Source organism: Myodes glareolus, chromosome 5 (genome assembly GCF_982192425.1).
Source record: "Myodes glareolus chromosome 5, mMyoGla1.1, whole genome shotgun sequence".
NCBI classification, from domain to species: Eukaryota; Metazoa; Chordata; class Mammalia; order Rodentia; family Cricetidae; genus Myodes; species Myodes glareolus.
The window spans coordinates 41,514,675-41,531,687 of record NC_142030.1 but is presented as its reverse complement, the minus strand read 5'-3'; the positions used below and the strand labels follow the sequence as shown (position 1 = coordinate 41,531,687).

The 17,013-nt window shown below is 40.9% G+C and overlaps 1 protein-coding gene across 1 annotated transcript in view; it reads left to right on the top strand.

Annotated features, from left to right (window-relative positions):
• The window catches only part of Sh2d4b (SH2 domain containing 4B), an 82,835-nt gene that overhangs the window by 13,122 nt on the left and 52,700 nt on the right, over nucleotides 1-17,013 (top strand). The window contains exons 2-3 of the mRNA XM_087906278.1: nucleotides 7,865-8,020; nucleotides 9,425-9,572. Of these exons, the coding sequence (XP_087762404.1) occupies nucleotides 7,865-8,020; nucleotides 9,425-9,572 (304 nt within the window). The remainder of the gene's footprint in view (nucleotides 1-7,864; nucleotides 8,021-9,424; nucleotides 9,573-17,013) is intronic.

The window sequence follows — 17,013 nt, the reverse complement described above, 5'->3', positions numbered from 1 at the left end:
AACTAGAACTATGTAGGTTATTCACCTTTTTGAAGATTTATTTTGTTTATTATAGCTCTTTTGTTATGCAAATATTAGAATCAGCTTTCATGCTGGGAATTTAAGGTAGCATTGAATAATTGGGTCAGTTTGTTGATCATATTAAGAACAGTCCTGGGTAGGTAGTTCAGGCTGGCATATAATGACCCTTCTGCTTCAACGTCTCAAGTAATTTTAGGTACGTGCTCCCCATCCCGCACCCCCTACCTTATGGTCATCTTTGTTTACTACTTCTTTTTATAGTGAACCTATGGTTCATTTTCTCTTTTTAGGCTATGGTGAGCAATGCTTCTAATGAATATTCATGCACAAGGATTTTTGTTTTTTAACTACTGGTTGGTTGTTTTTTGTTTGTTTGTTTGTTTTTGTTTTTGAGACGGGTTTAATATCTAGCATAGGCTGACCTCAATCTCACAGGGATCCTCCTGCCTCATCCTTCTACGTGCTGACATGTGTATGGTACTGTGCCTAGTTTCATATGTACATTTCTGTATGGAAGCGTGTTTTTCTTTCTCTTGGTTGTGATCACTAGGTTATCTTGTAACCCTACATTCCAAGCAACAGTTGCAGGGGAATTTATTTTTTCCCATATTTTTTGCCAGTTCTTATTATCAACTGTCTTGCTAATGCCTAGTGACTATGGCAAGTTGTGGTATTATGGTATTATTAATTTATGTGTGTGTGTATGGTGTGTACACGTGCCATCACATGTGTGTGGAGGTCAGTTTTCTCATTTTAATATGTGACTCTCCAGGATTGAACTCAGGTTATCAGGTTTGGTGGCAAGCACTTTTACCTACTAAGCCATTGTGCCAGCCCACATATCATGTCTTTAAAAATAATATTTTAAAAATTTTCTCATTATAATCATGTGAGTCTATAGGAATAATAAAAATAATATAAATTTCCATGGCTTTAAATACCTTTGTCCAAAGTCTATGTTTGTACTTTTTCTTTAATCTATTCTGATGTATTTCAGAGCCATTTTGATGGAATTCTAGAGTCTATAATCTTATTCTTTGATCCTCACAATATATTCAACTGTTACTCACATTCAGTGTGTATCATACTTATGTCTGTCCCTTATTTTAATATGTGCTTTGGGTCCGTAAACAATATGCTGTATAATCTGTATATAAATGGCACAATTCTATCATACAGTAACCTGAGCTGAATTTCATGGGTCTTTATTTTTTTTTAGAGATACAGTTATGTTGTTTAGCCTCTTTTTCTTGCCACACACTATGGTATCATAAAATACAGTATCATTTTCCTCTATTATTTATGTAATTTTCAATTTTTCACATTTTGAGTAACACCTCCAGGAATGATCTTGCACAGGTCTCTCTGAACACACATGCAAGACAGCTGTCAGGTTGTTTACTGGGAAGCATTACTTTCTCATCATAATGGGGACCATTTCAACTTTATTTTAAATATTGCTAATTATCTTCAAAATGGTTGTGCCTGTGTCTTCACCCTGGTGTTCTGCTGTTACACTTTTCCATGCTTTCCAGTGTCGTATGAGCGAAATGACGGTTGGTTGTTGTTTGCATTTCTTTACCTTTAATTGGTGGTGAAGTTAAGTATTTTTGGTATTTATCAGCCATTTACAGGAATTCTTTGTGTGTTCCAGGTATTAATCCTTCCCCCCCAATCAACATAATATAAGAAAATTAAGTTATAGCATTATGAAATGATCTTCAAAGTGTGGTTCCTGGATCCCTAGGACATTTTGAGACCCTTCTGGGATGGTCAGTTTATGAGGTTAAAACTGTTCTCCTTTTAACCGTATTTGTTCCAAGGCTGTAAAATCTTCAGTGGGTTCCATGGTTAGTATCTGTAATGTGTCCTAAAGCCCCACATATTGAAGGCTTGGTCTTCAGTCTGATGCTATTTGGAGGTGCTGGGACTGGTGGTCTAGTAGAAAGCCTCCTGGTCATTGGGGATATGTTCTCAGAAGGGATTGTGCGATTTCATTCTTTTCCTCTCCTGGTTAGGATGTGACCCATCTGCTCTGGTGTGTGACTCCACCATAGTGCGATATCCCTCACTAGGTAGGCCAGATCATGTTCTGAAATCCCCAAACTTTAAGCCCTGTAAAAAGGTTTAAAATAACCATTTTTTTCCTTATTGGTTGACTAGCTCAGATATTTGTCATAATGATGGAAAGCCAACTCATGCAGTGAGGAAGTCTGGTACCATACTGGTAGTGGTCAATGTATATTTCATACAAGAGACTGATGACCTCTCCACAGTGAAACAGTAAACATTTTATTGTGTGAGAAATGAGAGGGCAACGGAAAGCATTACTACAGCAGGATGCAGGAGTATTTTGAGAAAAAAAAATTCTGTGCTTTTTTCAATAATTTGATAAACCAATTTCTTTCATGGTTCTTTGTTTTTACTTAAGAGACAATTGCCAGGCATTGATTTATATTTTTCATAGGTAAGAATTTAAAATGCATAAAGAGAATCTGTTACTTCAAGAAAAGTAACTGACAGAATTTACACCAATGATAAAATTTCTGCTTTCAAGCAAAAAAGCAAGACCTTTTGGAAAATGTCTATCCATCACAAGGAGCTTACAGATCGCGGAACGTGTAACACTTTTTCTTGTAAGATCATGATTGCATTTAAAATGCATCTTTTCTGATACTGTTAAGGTAAAACCCATGTTTAGAAGATCTGTGTGCTATCTTGATCCAATGAGCAAAGTAGCAAAGTCATGCATAAGTACAAGGTCTGTTCAAAGTACAATATGAGCCAGTGGAGTTCTATTCTTAAATTAAAGTGTGTGTGTGTGTGTGTGTGTGTGTGTGTGCGTGTGTGTGTGTGTGTGTTGAGACAAGGTCTTGTTCTGTAGCCACACTGGCCTCAAGTGCTGATTCTTCCATTACTGCTTGCTCAGTAGCTGGGATCATGGACACGTACAAAATCATGCTTTCTATCCCAGCAAATGTAGGCAGACCTCTGTGAGTTCGAGGATAGCCTCATCTATACAGTAAGTTCCAGTACAAAAGACTGGGGCTAGAGAGATGGCTCAGTTCTGCTCTTCTTAAGGACCAAGGTTCGGTTCCTAGCACCCATATCAGGCCAGTCTTAACCCCCTGTAACCACAGCTGCAGGAGATCAGTGCCCTTGTTCATTACACACACACACAATACACACACTCACACACAATGCACATACTCATGCATGTGTGCATGCACACACATACACACCAAAACAAATCAAAAATAGAGTCTTACAAAAACATCGTTAGACCTTTTATTTTGAAGTAATTCAGATTTATTTCAGAAGAATTTCAAGAGTTTGGAGAATTCCTACAGCATTCCCATCAAACTTCCCCTAATGTGTAGCACCCTTATGTCATCACAATCAATGACTTTTAATGTCAAAATCTCAATGGCCTTATTGGTATGGTTTAGATTTCTATGTTGTAACTAACCTTTAGCAACCTATAACTAGCTGGACATGGTGGCGCGTGCCTACAGTCAAGCACTGGGGAGACCAAAGTGGGAGAACTATCATACATTCAAGACCACTTGGGGCCTAAGCTACATAGCAAGATTCTATCTCTAAATAAGTAAGTAAACAAAAAGAGTATCCGTTACTTATTGAATCTTACGTCAGTATCTAAGACTACCTGGGGAAAAGCTGAAATGTCTTCTCTTTCTTCCAAAACATGTTGATAATTTTTTAATGTACATCAACCAAAATTATCTACCATAAAGGGTAAAGTCGGAAGACACAAGAACCCTTTTTCCTTTTAATTAGGCTTGATAATCAATAGATTTGCAAAAGTGTAAAACAATACCCAATTTTTAAATAATAAATCATAAAGAAATATATTTTAAAACAAGTCTTGGGTATAATGTTTTTTATCATTTCTAAGGATAAGATAAAATTTGTATACTAATGTGATAAATGTACTTTATATATTTTTATTTTTGAGATTTCATTTATGCAATGGAATATTATCTTCTGTCCCTTTTTTCTCCTCCAATTCCTCCTATTGCCCAAACTTTTGTTTGTTTGTTTGTTTAAATAACCCATTGAGTCCAGTTAGTGCTGCCCATATATGCAGCTAGAGATACATGTGTTTATCCCACCATCTCTCTAATCCCGTTCCTCATTCTCTGATAACTGTAGCAAAAAGGGTTGCTTGTTGGTTCCCAGTACCTGACTAGCTTAGACTCAAAATAATCACACAGAAACTGTATTAATTAAATCACTGCGTGGCCCGTTAGCTCTAGCTTCTTATTGGCTAACTCTTAAATTAATTTAATTCATTTCTATGAATCTGTATAACGCCACATGGCTGTGGCTTACTGGCTAAAGTTCCAGAATCTGTCTCTGACTGGCGACTACATGGTGTCTGTCTGACTCCGCCCTTCTTCTTCCCAGCATTCAGCCTAACATTCCCTGTCTACCTAAGTTCTGCCCTATCAACAAGCCAAGGCAGTTTCTTTATTAATTTACCAATAAAAGCAACACATAGAAAGAAGGCACTCCCACACCAGATAACCACTTTACATTCACATATGTGTCAGTTCATATGACATTAACATTTTTGTGCCTTGCTTTTTTTACTTCACACAGTGTCCCCTCCTCCTACGTTCACCTATATGATTGAAAATAATATGAATTCCTACTTTTCCAGGCTCAAATAGTATATTCTACTGTAATATGGTATTAAATTTTCATTATTCATTCCTTTTTAATTTTTTAATTTTTATTTATTTATTTGTTTGTTTGTTTGTTTGTTTGTTTGTTTTTCGTGACCAGGATTTCTCTGTAGCTTTGGAACCTGTCCTGGAACTAGCTCTTGTAGACCAGGTTAGCCTCAAACTCACAGAGATCTGCCTGCCTCTGCCTCCTGAGTGCTGGGATTAAAGGCATGTGCCACCACGGCCCAGCTCATTCCTTAATTTTTAAAATTGTTTTTATGTGTTCATGACTCTTGGTGGACACAGGTTGACCCCGTGTCAGTTGTGCACAGTGCCATAATAAATATGTGTGTGCGCAGGTGTCTCTGTCATAACAACTTAATTTCTTTTGGATACATGTGTGTGTGTGTGTGTGTGTGTGTGTGTGTGTGTGTGTGTGTACATGTTGACCCTTTAGTCATGGTTTTCAGAGAAATTTCTGTACTGTTTTTTTTTTTTTTTTTTATAATGACTGCGTTAATTCACATTCTTACACCAGGATACAAATGTTCCTTTCTCTCTATGCTCTCCCAAGCTTTTATTTAAAACAAAAAAAGTTTTGGGCGCTGGTGGCACATGCCTTTAATCTCAGCACTTGGGAAACAGAGGCAGGCAGATCTCAGTGTGTTCAAGGTCAGCCTGGTCTACAGAGCAAATGTGAGAACAGTCAGAACTACACAGGAAAACCCTGTCTTGAAAAATAGTAAACAAAACAAAACAAAAAAACCAAATAAATAAAATGTTTTATGTGTATGGGTGTTTTGCCTGCATGTGTATCTGTGCCCACATGCATTCTGTATCCACTAGGGCAGAATAGGGTGTTGGGTCTCCTGGAACTAGAGTTCCAGGTAGTCATGAGCTGCCATCTGGGTGCTGGGAATGGAACCGAGGTCCTCTACAGGAGCAACAAGTAATGGCTGAGCATCTCTCCAGCCCAGTGGTTCTCAATCTTCCTAATGCTCCGACCCTTTAACACAGTTAGTTCCTCATGTTGTAGTGACCCCCAACCATAAAAGTATATTTGTTGCTACTTCATAACTGTAAATTTGCTACTGTTATGAATCATAATGTAAATATATGACATGTAGGATATCTGATATGCAACCCCTGAGAAAGGATTGTTTGGCCTTCCCAAAGGGATCTCGGCCCACAGGTTGAGAGCACTGCTCTAGCTCCTTCTGCCAAGAATTTCAGCTTTATATATTTGCTGCTTACCCTTCCAACAAGTGTGGAGTGATATCCCACAGTGCTTTGACTTGAGCTTCTCTGATGATTAATGAGGCTGAATGTTTTCTCTCACAGCCGGCCATTTGTATGTTTTCTTCTGAGAGGTGTCTATTCAAGTCCTGTGCCCATTTTAAAACAGAATCATTTGTTTTATTGATACTGTGTTGCTTGAGTTCCGTGTGTATTTGGATGCTAGCCCTTAATGAGGTGTATGTTTGCAAGAATTTTTTCTCTCCCCATAGGTTGCCTTTTCACTCTGATCATTGTTCTATCAACTATGCATCCAGAAGAAAGGCAGACAATGGAGCCTGGAGGGCAGTGGCTCGTTGATTGTAGCCCTAATGATAATTCTGCTGTCTTACAAATATTGATTTTTTTATGAAACAATTTTGTACAATTATGTAATGAGTTTGTCACTATTTAAAATAAATAAATATTTAAAATTTTCTCACTTGACCTTGAGTAAAGGAGAGAGGGAGGCTGGGGGCCTTACTGTAATGCAAGGAAGTTTTGGCCAGGAGTCAGATGCCTCAGTCATGAGCCTGGAATGTCAGTCAGAGAGTGGGGCAGCCTCTGGGAAATAACTGTGAGCAAACACCAGGTCCTGGAGGCTGGCGGTTTCATTTAGTGGCATCTGCTGTAGTGGAGTTAGAGAGCCCATGAGCACAGCCTCTGTGCTTTGTGTCCCAGGGCATCTCATTCACAGAGACAGCTAACTGAGTTCTGTCAGGCAAAACTCTTCAGAATTTAATCTTTTGCATTTCTCTCTCTCTCTCTCTCTCTCTCTCTCTCTCTCTCTCTCTCTCTCTCTCTGTGTGTGTGTGTGTGTGTGTGTGTGTGTGTGTGTGTGTGTGTGAGAGAGAGAGAGAGAGAGAGAGAGAGATTATCTTACCACATTGCCCTAGAATTCATAATCCTCCTGCCTCAATCTGCAGAGCACCAAGATCACAGACATTCACCACCATGGCCAGTAGTACATCTCTTACAATTTGAAACCTAGTATTTTCCCCAAATTTCTCTATTCTCTCCCTTCTCTTTCACTTCTCCCTGCAAAACACTTGATTCCTGCTTGAATTCTAGGGTTTCCCCCCCCCCCCCTCTTAACACCATGTCGAATGCTTCTAATACACACTGCTTCATTTTTTCCCCCAACTCAGAAAACAGGGTCTGCCTTTTAAGCCCTAATGAGTCTGTGGCACATTTACCCGCTGTTTTGTTCCTGCATGCCTGCATCTCCAGCTGTTTGACCTGCTAGATATCACTCACCACCCAGATGTTAAAGCCAGACGCAGGCTTTCTGTTGCTGTGGCCGCCCTGTCACTGAGGAACCTCACTGATCTAGTTAAGACAGCAGTGGAACCTGTTGTTATTGGCAGACTAAGGGCTCTCGGTGGCCGCATCCAGCAAAGGTTCATTTCTTGCTCAAACTGCAGCATGATGTGTATCACAGAGACACGAGGCTCCAGGCTGCTTCCTCTTGCAATGCTGTCATTTCTGATTCCTTCTTTCTAGTCAGTGGCTAGGCAAACAAGAGGGCAGAGGAGACTCGCTGACACCTGGTTGCCTCAGCCCGGGAGCAGCGCAAGTTGTTTCTTACCTAGCATCACACTAGCCCTCCGTATTTTTGCTGATGTAGACCTCATTAGAGCTCATTTCTGACGCTCGCCTCCGGTGCTGGCTTGGCTGTTATGTTCCTCCTCAGAGGGGATGGTGTAAGGGAATGCCTTGAATCTGCACCAGAATCTGTACTGAAGCCACTGCTGGTCTGTCGAGTTGTATGATGGCTATAATAATGTGTGCTGTGCTCCGGCTCAGCTTGTTCCTTAACTGGAAACTATGTGTTTCTTCTTTTCTCTCTCTTCTTCCTTCCACTGTGAGGCAGCAAGCAACAAGCACATCCAGTGGCTGTTGGGAGCAGATGGCGAGGTCTGGGTGTGGGTCATGGGTGAAGGCCCTGGCGACAAGCCCTATGAGGAGATCTCCGAGGAGCTGATTGCAGAGAGAGCACGCCTGCAAGCCCAGAGAGAGGCTGAGGAGCTCTGGTGAGAGGTGCTGGCTGGGAGGGTACTGGGTAGGGCCTGAGCCTAGAGCCCTGGGTATATCTAAGCTGTGGGTGGAAAGATGAGGTGCTGGTCAGCGGCTGGCTGTGCTGAGCTGACAAGATCAACTAACCAACGCACCAGAGACTCCCATCGGTAAACCTTGTGAGTTCAAGTGTTAGACCCACCAGTTAGCTAATCTGGAACCTCAGTTTTCTTTTGTTGGTGATATGACCTAAAGACCGAACACCTCTTCCTATAACCTCAAGTTTGGATTTACCTGGACAGTGTGGACTGCATGTTGTATGTGTGTGGCACTTGCTCATGTGCTCATGTGCCTATGTTTGTGTGTGCTGGTATGTGTAAAAGCCAGAGATGTGTAAATGTCAGATGTCTCCTTCTGTCACTCTCCTTGCTAGTTTTTGAGGCAGGGTCTCTCAGGGAACCGGTTAGCTCACCAATGCAGCCAGACTAGGTGGCCAGGGAATTTTAGGGTTATCCTTCTGTTTCTGTCGCCCCAGTGCTGGGATTATATTGCATCCAGATTTATATGAGAGCTCTAGAGATCTGAATTCATTTCTTGTGCTCACATGGTAAGTATTTTACCAACTGAACCATTTCTACAGCCGCAGGCACTGTGGGAACTTCTCACAGGGATGGTTTAGCAATAGTGCTTCATTGTGGCTCCCTGTTGTTCCTCTGAATATTATTTATGTGTTCACCATAGGATGGCTGAGCCCTCAGGAAAGTTTGGAGTTAGACTCTCTTCATCAATAACTTTTAACATTTTTCCAAATTAGAAACTTTGCCAAACTTAGAAATTCATACGATGGTGTTTTTAGCATCTTCCACCATCAAGTCGGAATGATGGTGTTTTAGTTATGAAGTTGTAACAATGTAAACAAGTCTAAGACTATACTGAAATAAAGAACACCCACCACCCAAGCTAACCATGAAGAATATTTAAGAGATAAAAAATATTTATTTGTATCTTGATAGATCCCATCAGTTCAAATCCTGAGGCTATTGAAGATTCTCATGTAGTAGTCTATTATAAGGAATAATAAGGAATAAGGAATGTAACTTATTTATGTTTTTGGTAGACATCTGAATTGATTTTCATTTCTTTTCCTGAAACTTCTCTGCTGACTACTATATACAGCTTTGGCTACTTGAATGATGAATGGGATTTTCATGTCTTGTTTCTTACCTTCCAGAGTGGGCCTTCTGGTTTCCCTTCCCTTCCCTATCTCTCCCTTCCTTTGCTGTCATGAATTATGTTAATCTTTGTGTTTGCTGTTCTGTGTACTAAGGCACGGTTGCTCATTGCTTTGACTTGAAGTTGCACTGTGATATGATCTTCTAGTTTTTCACCCAAGCTCACCCATGCTGCTGATCTCTTGGAAGGAAACAGAAGGAAGCAGAGATCACCAAGAAGTTCCGGGATGCCTTGGCCAATGAGAAAGCCCGGATCCTGGCAGAGAGGTGGAAAGTGGAGATGGAGGATCGTAAGGCTGCCAAAATCCTGGAGGAACGTATACATGAGGAATTCAAGGTGGGACAATGCATGGGGCACCTGTGAGGGGCACCTGGTCCAGCCTCCAAGTTTGGTGTGGCCACTGTTTGGTTTGAATCTCTTCCTGGCCATCGATCTTAGGTGTCTTATAAGACAGAAATCTGGCATGCTTGAGAAGGAAGGAAGTTGACACACCTTGGCTCATTTCTTGTTGTATAGATGAGGGAAATGAGGACCAGACAAAGGAATTGTCAAGGCCACACATAATAGTGTTTGTGTACAGATTCAGGAAAAGACTTTTGGCCTTCTTCATCCCAAATAGAGTGTCTTGTAAAATGAGGCCCCAGGAACTGGGCTTTGGACCAGATCAGCTGGTAGTGTGATGGTTGAACTGTCTGGTCACTTGGCGTTATTAACTAGGTCTAGAGCATTTTGGAATTGGTAAATGGGTTTCCCTGCTCTCTGGTAGTATGATGATTGGCTTTAATTGTCAGCTTGACACAATGCAGGCTCACCTCAGAAATGAGTCCTTCGTGAGGAACTGCCTAAATGAGTTGGCTCTCGTGGGCCTGTCTATGGGAGAGTATCTTGAGTACATTAATTGATATTGAAGACTTAGCCTACGAAAGGGAACACTATGCCCTGGGCTTGAACCCTGGACTAGAAAAGAGAAGGCGAGCTGAGTCTAAGCAGAAAGGCATCTACTTTCTCTGCTTGTGACAAGCTGCTTGAGTTCCCACTACCATGACTTCTCTTTGTGATGAACTGTAACTTGTAATTGTGAGCTGAAATCATCCCTTTCCCCGTGTTGCTGTTGTCACAGTGTTTTATCACAGCAACAACAGGTAGGAAGTTTAAATCACCTGAAAGCAATTTTTTCCATTATAGGTGAAACGCATTTATTTAATGGAAAACACACACACACACACACACACACACACACACACACACACACACAAATAAGCAGAACACAAACCAAAAAAAATCATAATCAATACCTACACTGTATTGTTTTGTAAGTTGCATTGTTGAAATCAAACACAGCTGAACTTTAGTCAAGGCAAGAAAACAGAGTTTGGGTCTGGGAGTTTAGCATGCACAGAAATATGGGTTTCATATTCAACATTTGCCAAAAACAAGGCACAAAATCAAAAAGTTTTTTTGTTGTTGTTGGTGGTGTTTTTTTTTTTTTTTTTGGTGACTCTTGACAGTGGGGGAGAGAGCTGCGATTCCTCAGCAGTGGCTGAGGTGATTTGTGGAAATGAGCACTCAGCAACAGGGCAAGGGAGAGCCTGTTCTCAGCAGAGGTAGAGGGGTGAAGAAGCTAGAAGCAGGTCAGCCTCTTATTAGTTGGTGAAGTGGGCATCTGTCCTGCATCAGAAACTGGGCGAAGGAGCCCTTCCTTGATTACAGTGCCAAGGAACAGCTCTCCAGGCATCCAGACACATGCTTCGGAGTTGAAAGAGATGTCTGCCCAACTTTAAGTTCCTTGTAGGGAGCGCCGTAAGAACAGAAAACCTCGTTGGGTGCAGGCTAGACCACATTGCACATTTTTCTGGCATTACTGAGCTTTCTGCGGGAGTCAATTTTATGGGTCTGGATTCATCCCAGGGACATGGTCTTACGAGCCGGAAGCTAAACTGGAGTTAGGTCCCATCTCCCTAGGCGCAGCTTTGGAAGGAGTTAGTTAGCCTTTGAGTTTTGTTTGACAGCATCTGCCCATTTTAAAGCCTCTTCCTTCCTCCCTAGCCACTGCAGAGTGACGTTGATACATGCTCCTCAGCAGCCATTGCTTCTCTCCCTTATGCTCATTGTGTTTTCAGATGTACAGAAGCTCAAACCACTCCTGAGCCAAGTGCATCCACCTTTTTCTTTGTCATTTCTTTTAGGCCCAGAACGCTCTCCTACACTTGTTTCTATACCTTTGATGCACTGATTTCTCAGTGCTTAATTTTCCTCCATGCTCTTGACAGTTTTCCCCCCAGCTACTCAGGCCTTACAGGAGTGGTGGAGCCTCCCCCTTTCCCTTTCTCTGTTATCTTGACTAAAGTTTACTCTTTTCTTAGCCTAGATTTCCTCAGTTTTCCTCTATGATTTATTATTCCCAAACCAGACTAATTGTTTAATTATTATAGCTTTAAAATAAGTTTTAGCATCTTCTAGGTATTTTTAGCACTGTTGAAGTAAGAGCCCCATCATTTTGCTTCATTTTCAAAATGTTTGTGACTAATAATCTCACCTATTTTTTTTTCTACCAGCAAAACTTTTAAATGATTTCCTTACTGTTCTTCCCCTCAAACAATAATTCATGTTGATTTTTTACTGGGATTGCAACATTCTGTAGCTGCGTTTGTGAAAATAGACATTTAAAAAACTATTCAATCAGCCAGGCGGTGGTGGTGCACGCCTTTAATCCCAGCACTCAGGAGGCAGAGACAGGTGGATCTCTGTGAGTTCGAGGCCAGCCTGGTATATAAGAGTTAGTTCCAGGACAGGCTCTAAAACTACAGTGAAACCCTGTCTCAGCTCTAAAACTACAGCGAAACCCTGTCTTGAAAAACCAAAACCAAACCAAACCAAAACAAAGCTATTCAATCTCGGTGTGTTCTTTGGGAATGTATTGTTTCTTTTGTTATTCAAAGCCACATTCATCTTCATGTCTTTGTTAACTTTTTATTACACACTTGTAAAAGTAAGGGTTTCCTAATTCCAAACAGTCTCAGTGACTTCCATAAACCCATAAGCTTTTCTGAACCCTGGTAAAAGATTCAAATATCTCACACTTTCTTTTTAGTTAAACCACAGGCTGAGTAATTTTTGCTGTTTTGAGTGAGGTTACTCCAGTGTGTATGTACACACACACACACACACACACACACACACACACACACACACTTTTTCTTCTGATACGGATTCTTACTATGTAGTTCAGGGTGACCTTAAACACAGACTAATCTTACCACTTCCATCTCCCAAGTATTGGAATTACAAACATCGGCTCAAACAGTATTTTTAAATCTATTGTAGTTACTGTTAGGTTTTAATTTTTGAGAATGGTATTTTAAATTTTTAAATGAAGTAATATTCACTGTCGATTTTATCAATAGGCAAAACAGTTGGAGAAAAACATGAACATTTGTACATTTTCACTTAAACTCATTAATGAATATTTGCCAAATTTTCTCTGCTTCTTTCACAAATATATGCATACATATGGATATATACATACATATACATGTCTCTACACATCTATCTGTGCATGTCTATATACTTATGTATACACATATATAAACACACATGTATAAACAGACATACATGTGTATGTGCATATATATATATACACAGATACAGATACATGTCTTTATATGTACACGTGTGCATCTTTTACCATTGTTTTGTTGAACAACTTAAAAGGTTGCATAGATTCTGACACTCTAGCCCCTGTCAGCTAAGTACTTGCTGAACATTCCCATGTAGTATTTTTAGGCTATAGGAACCTATGCCATTTATGCCACACTGCGCAGTTTGAATTGTAGTTTATTTATTTATTTATTTATTTATTTATTTTTTTTTTGAGACAGGGTTTCCCTTTAGCTTTGGAGCCTGTCCTGGAACTAGCACTTGTAGACCAGGCTGGCCTTGAACTCACAGATATCTGCCTGCCTCTGCCTCCCAAGTGCTGGGATTAAAGGCGTGTGCCACCACCTCCCGGCAGTTGTAGTATAATAGTCACTGTACACCACATGCACAAGGCTATGTTTCAAGAAGACTTCAGTTTCCGAGATAGATGGAGGTTAGTTTCCCTTATGGCCTGATAGCACTCTATGTCTTTTGGCATGCTCCTCCTCTGAGCAAGGACACTGCCCTTGAAAACCAGAGCAATTGTTATACCTATTGCACTTAAGAGCAAGACTATAAGGCATGTCCTATCTGTCAGGTCCAAAAGAAACTTGGGACAAATGGCTAACTGTGGTGACTATTAGCATACCAAAATGTCTGCTGGCTCCAGGTTCACTCGGTACCTCTGTTCTTTTTAGCTCTTCTCATCCCCCACCGCAAACTAAGCTTCCCCAGCTCCCGGGTTTCTCTTCTGCCAGCTTCTCATTCCTATGTAAACCTGCTGTTTTAGCATTGACTCTCTTGGCTCTCTCCTTGTTCTTTCCCTCTTGGTTCCCTTCTTCTCCCCAACCCCCTCATGGCCCAGTTCATTCTGCCAGCCATGTTCCGTCTACTACATTTTCTCTCTGCTCTAGATCCTTCCAGATGCCTCTGACTGTACTCTCCTTCATATCCACAATAAAAAAAACTTCTCTTTATTTATATGTTGGAGTGGTCCTGCCCTCACTTTGTACAGGTGCCAACCCCCGCACTTTATACAATATCCGACCCAAGATTGGAGAGAGGTTTGTGCAGTTCAGGTTTATATATGATTTAGCTTTAAGCTGATTGAGGAAGGAAGTATTTCTTTTTCCGTGTCTCTAACAGTGATCATGATAGGATCCGTTTGCCTCTTTTTTCCATACCGGGGGCTGAATCTAGGTGAGGTGAGAGGGGTGAGCAAGAACTGGGTCTTGGGTTCACTGCACAGAGAGATCACAGAGGGGTCATGTTTCTGGTAGAGATTCTCTGGTTGATGGTCTCCTTGAAAGCCTCGGTGATGGAAGGGTGACATTGTGGGGTGCTCTGCCAGGGCTCACAGTAATATCAGTGAGGCCACCTGGCCAGGCCTTTAGGTCACCGAAGGACTCAAAAAAGTATCTGGTGTTATATCCAAAGAAGGTTCTAGTTCTGCAGTGTGTGTCCTTGATTTAGACTTCAACTTGCTAAACATGTGTGTTTGAACTTTAATAGAAGTAGGCACCTTGTTATAGCATGGTTTTGCTTTGAGAAGCCTCAGAAATGGGAGACTATAGGAGAGGCGCTGTTTCAGGCAGTGCCCTATCAGGAACTTCAAAACGGGACACTTGGTGGCTTGTTCTAGGCTGGAGAGTTGTGTGTGTGTGTGTGTGTGTGTGTGTGTGTGTGTGTGTGTGTGGTCTTTCACACACCACTCTTCATTGTGGATTTTTTCCTTGTTAATTTGTTCTATTTTACAAATGATCCAATTGAATAAAGAGGAATTATCTTTTATCATTGGGTTTCACTACTAAAAGTAACTGATTTCTGAATAATTTTAGTAGTTTCATTTAATATTTTAAGTGCCATACTATAACATGGGGGCCTGGTTGTTGGGGTTTCTGTCTTCCCACCAGGTCCCACAGCCATTTGGCCTCAAAGAAAAATCACACAGAGAGTCTGTATTAGGTTATAAACTGATTGCTCCATTAGCTCAGGCTTCTTATTAACTCTCATGACTTATATTAACCCATTATTTTTATCTATGTTAGCCATATGGCTCAGTACCTTTTTCAGAGGGGCAGGTCACATCCTGCTTCTTTGGTGTCTGCACAGGACTGTGGAGGGAGCTTCCTGCTTCCCAGAATTCTCCTATTCTCATTGCCCCACCTCTACTTCCCATCTGGTTGTCTCACTTATACTTCCTGCCTGGCTACTGGTCAATCAGTGCTGATTCATAACATAATTGACAGAATACAGAATTGTTCCATACCACCATACAAATTGCTTGGTTTTAAAAGTTTACTTATTTTGCCATACTGCCATCCAACACAAAATCTCCATACCTTTGGATAAGAGTGCATGTGTGTGTATGCTCATATGCTTTGAATTATCTAAATTTTTAATGTTAACATGTACTAATACCATAAATTATCCTAAATCTGTAAATTAATAAAACCAGATATATACCTATGTTTTGTGTTCACTAAAAGCTTATATCCACATTTTCAACTGCTTTGTTTTAAATGTTTTATCTAGAGGCACACATTAATCCAGAGCGCTGCGCTTATTGTTATTGTGGACTTCTTCTTCTCTTCTTCTTCTTCTTCTTCTTCTTCTTCTTCTTCTTCTTCTTCTTCTTCTTCTTCTTCTTCTTCTTCCTCCTCCTCCTCTTCCTCCTTCTCCTCATCCTCCTCCTTCTTCTTTTCTCCCAGGAAGTAGTGAAGATATGCTGAAATGTTGTCTCAAAAGGGTTTACTGATGGGTTACATTTGGTTGGCAGCAAATTCTTTGCCAATTTTCCTTTTCGGGGTAGGGCATTTCTATCCCTCAAAGTCTACATTAGTTTTGAGAAAAGCTTTGATGTGTGAAACACACTAGAAACAATTCTGTATAGCTTCAATTTAAAACCCTTTTGGTAAGTAGTTGATTTAACTGATTATTTATTCTATGACATAGTCTCACTGTGTAGTCCAGGTTAGCCTAAAACTTGCTGTGTAGCCCAGCTGGCCTCAGACTCAAAAATCCTTCTACCTTAGTCTCCGCACGTACATAGAGATTATGGCTGTATAAAAACCAAGTATTGTTTTTTAAGCAAAGCATTTAAATATACAAACAAATTTAACTCAGAAGTGCAACCAACAGTATTTTCTATTTTTGCTTTGTATTTAAAGCATACCAATATTTATAAAACTACTAAGGTCCCACTTGTTCATATTGTTTCCCTTTTATTTAAAAAAAAGATTTGTTTGTATATTGTGCATTTACACCATGTGTGCAGGTACCTGCAAAGGTCAAAGGGCATCTGATCCCCTGTAACTGGATTGACAGGTGGTTGTGAACCATCATGTGGGTGCTGAAACTGAACCCAGGTTTTCTGCGAGAACAGAAAACCCTTTAACCAGCTGGGCATAGTAGCATATATCTTTAATCCTAGCTCTCAGGAGGCCTCTGTGTGTTTGAGGCAAGCCTGGTCTACATAGTGAGTTCTAGGATAGCTAGGACTACATAAAGAGACCCAGTTTCAAACAAACAAACAAACTCCATCCCCTTAGTTCCTGGGCCATCTCTGTAACCCCTCCTTTTACTTTTATTCTTTTTTTAAATTTATTTATTAAAAATTTCCACCTCTTCCCCGCCTCCCTTTTCCCTCCCCCTTCCCACCTCCCCCTCCCCACCTTCTCCTCCCTCTCTAGTCTTAAGAGCAGTCAGGGTTCCCTGCCCCATGGGAAGTCCAAGGTCCTCCCCCCTCCATACAGGTCTTTAAAGGTGAACATCCAAACAAACCAGGCTCCCACAAAGTTAGTTCATGAGTAGAATTAAATCCCAATGCCATTGTCCTTGGGTTCTCAGTCAGCCTTCATTGCCAGCCACGTTCAGAGTGTCCGTTTTGATCATATGCTCCATCACTCCCAGTCCAGTTGGCCTTGGTGAGCTCCCATTAGATCAGTCCCACCGTCTCAGTGGGTGGACGTACCCCTTGTGATCCTGATTTCCTTGCTCACATTCTCCCTCCTTCTGCTCTTCATTTGGACCTAGGGAGCTAAGTCCAGTGCTTCAATGTGGGACTCTGTCTCTATCTCCATCCATCGCCAAATGAAGATTCTATGGTGATATGCAAAATATTCATCAGTATGGTTATGGG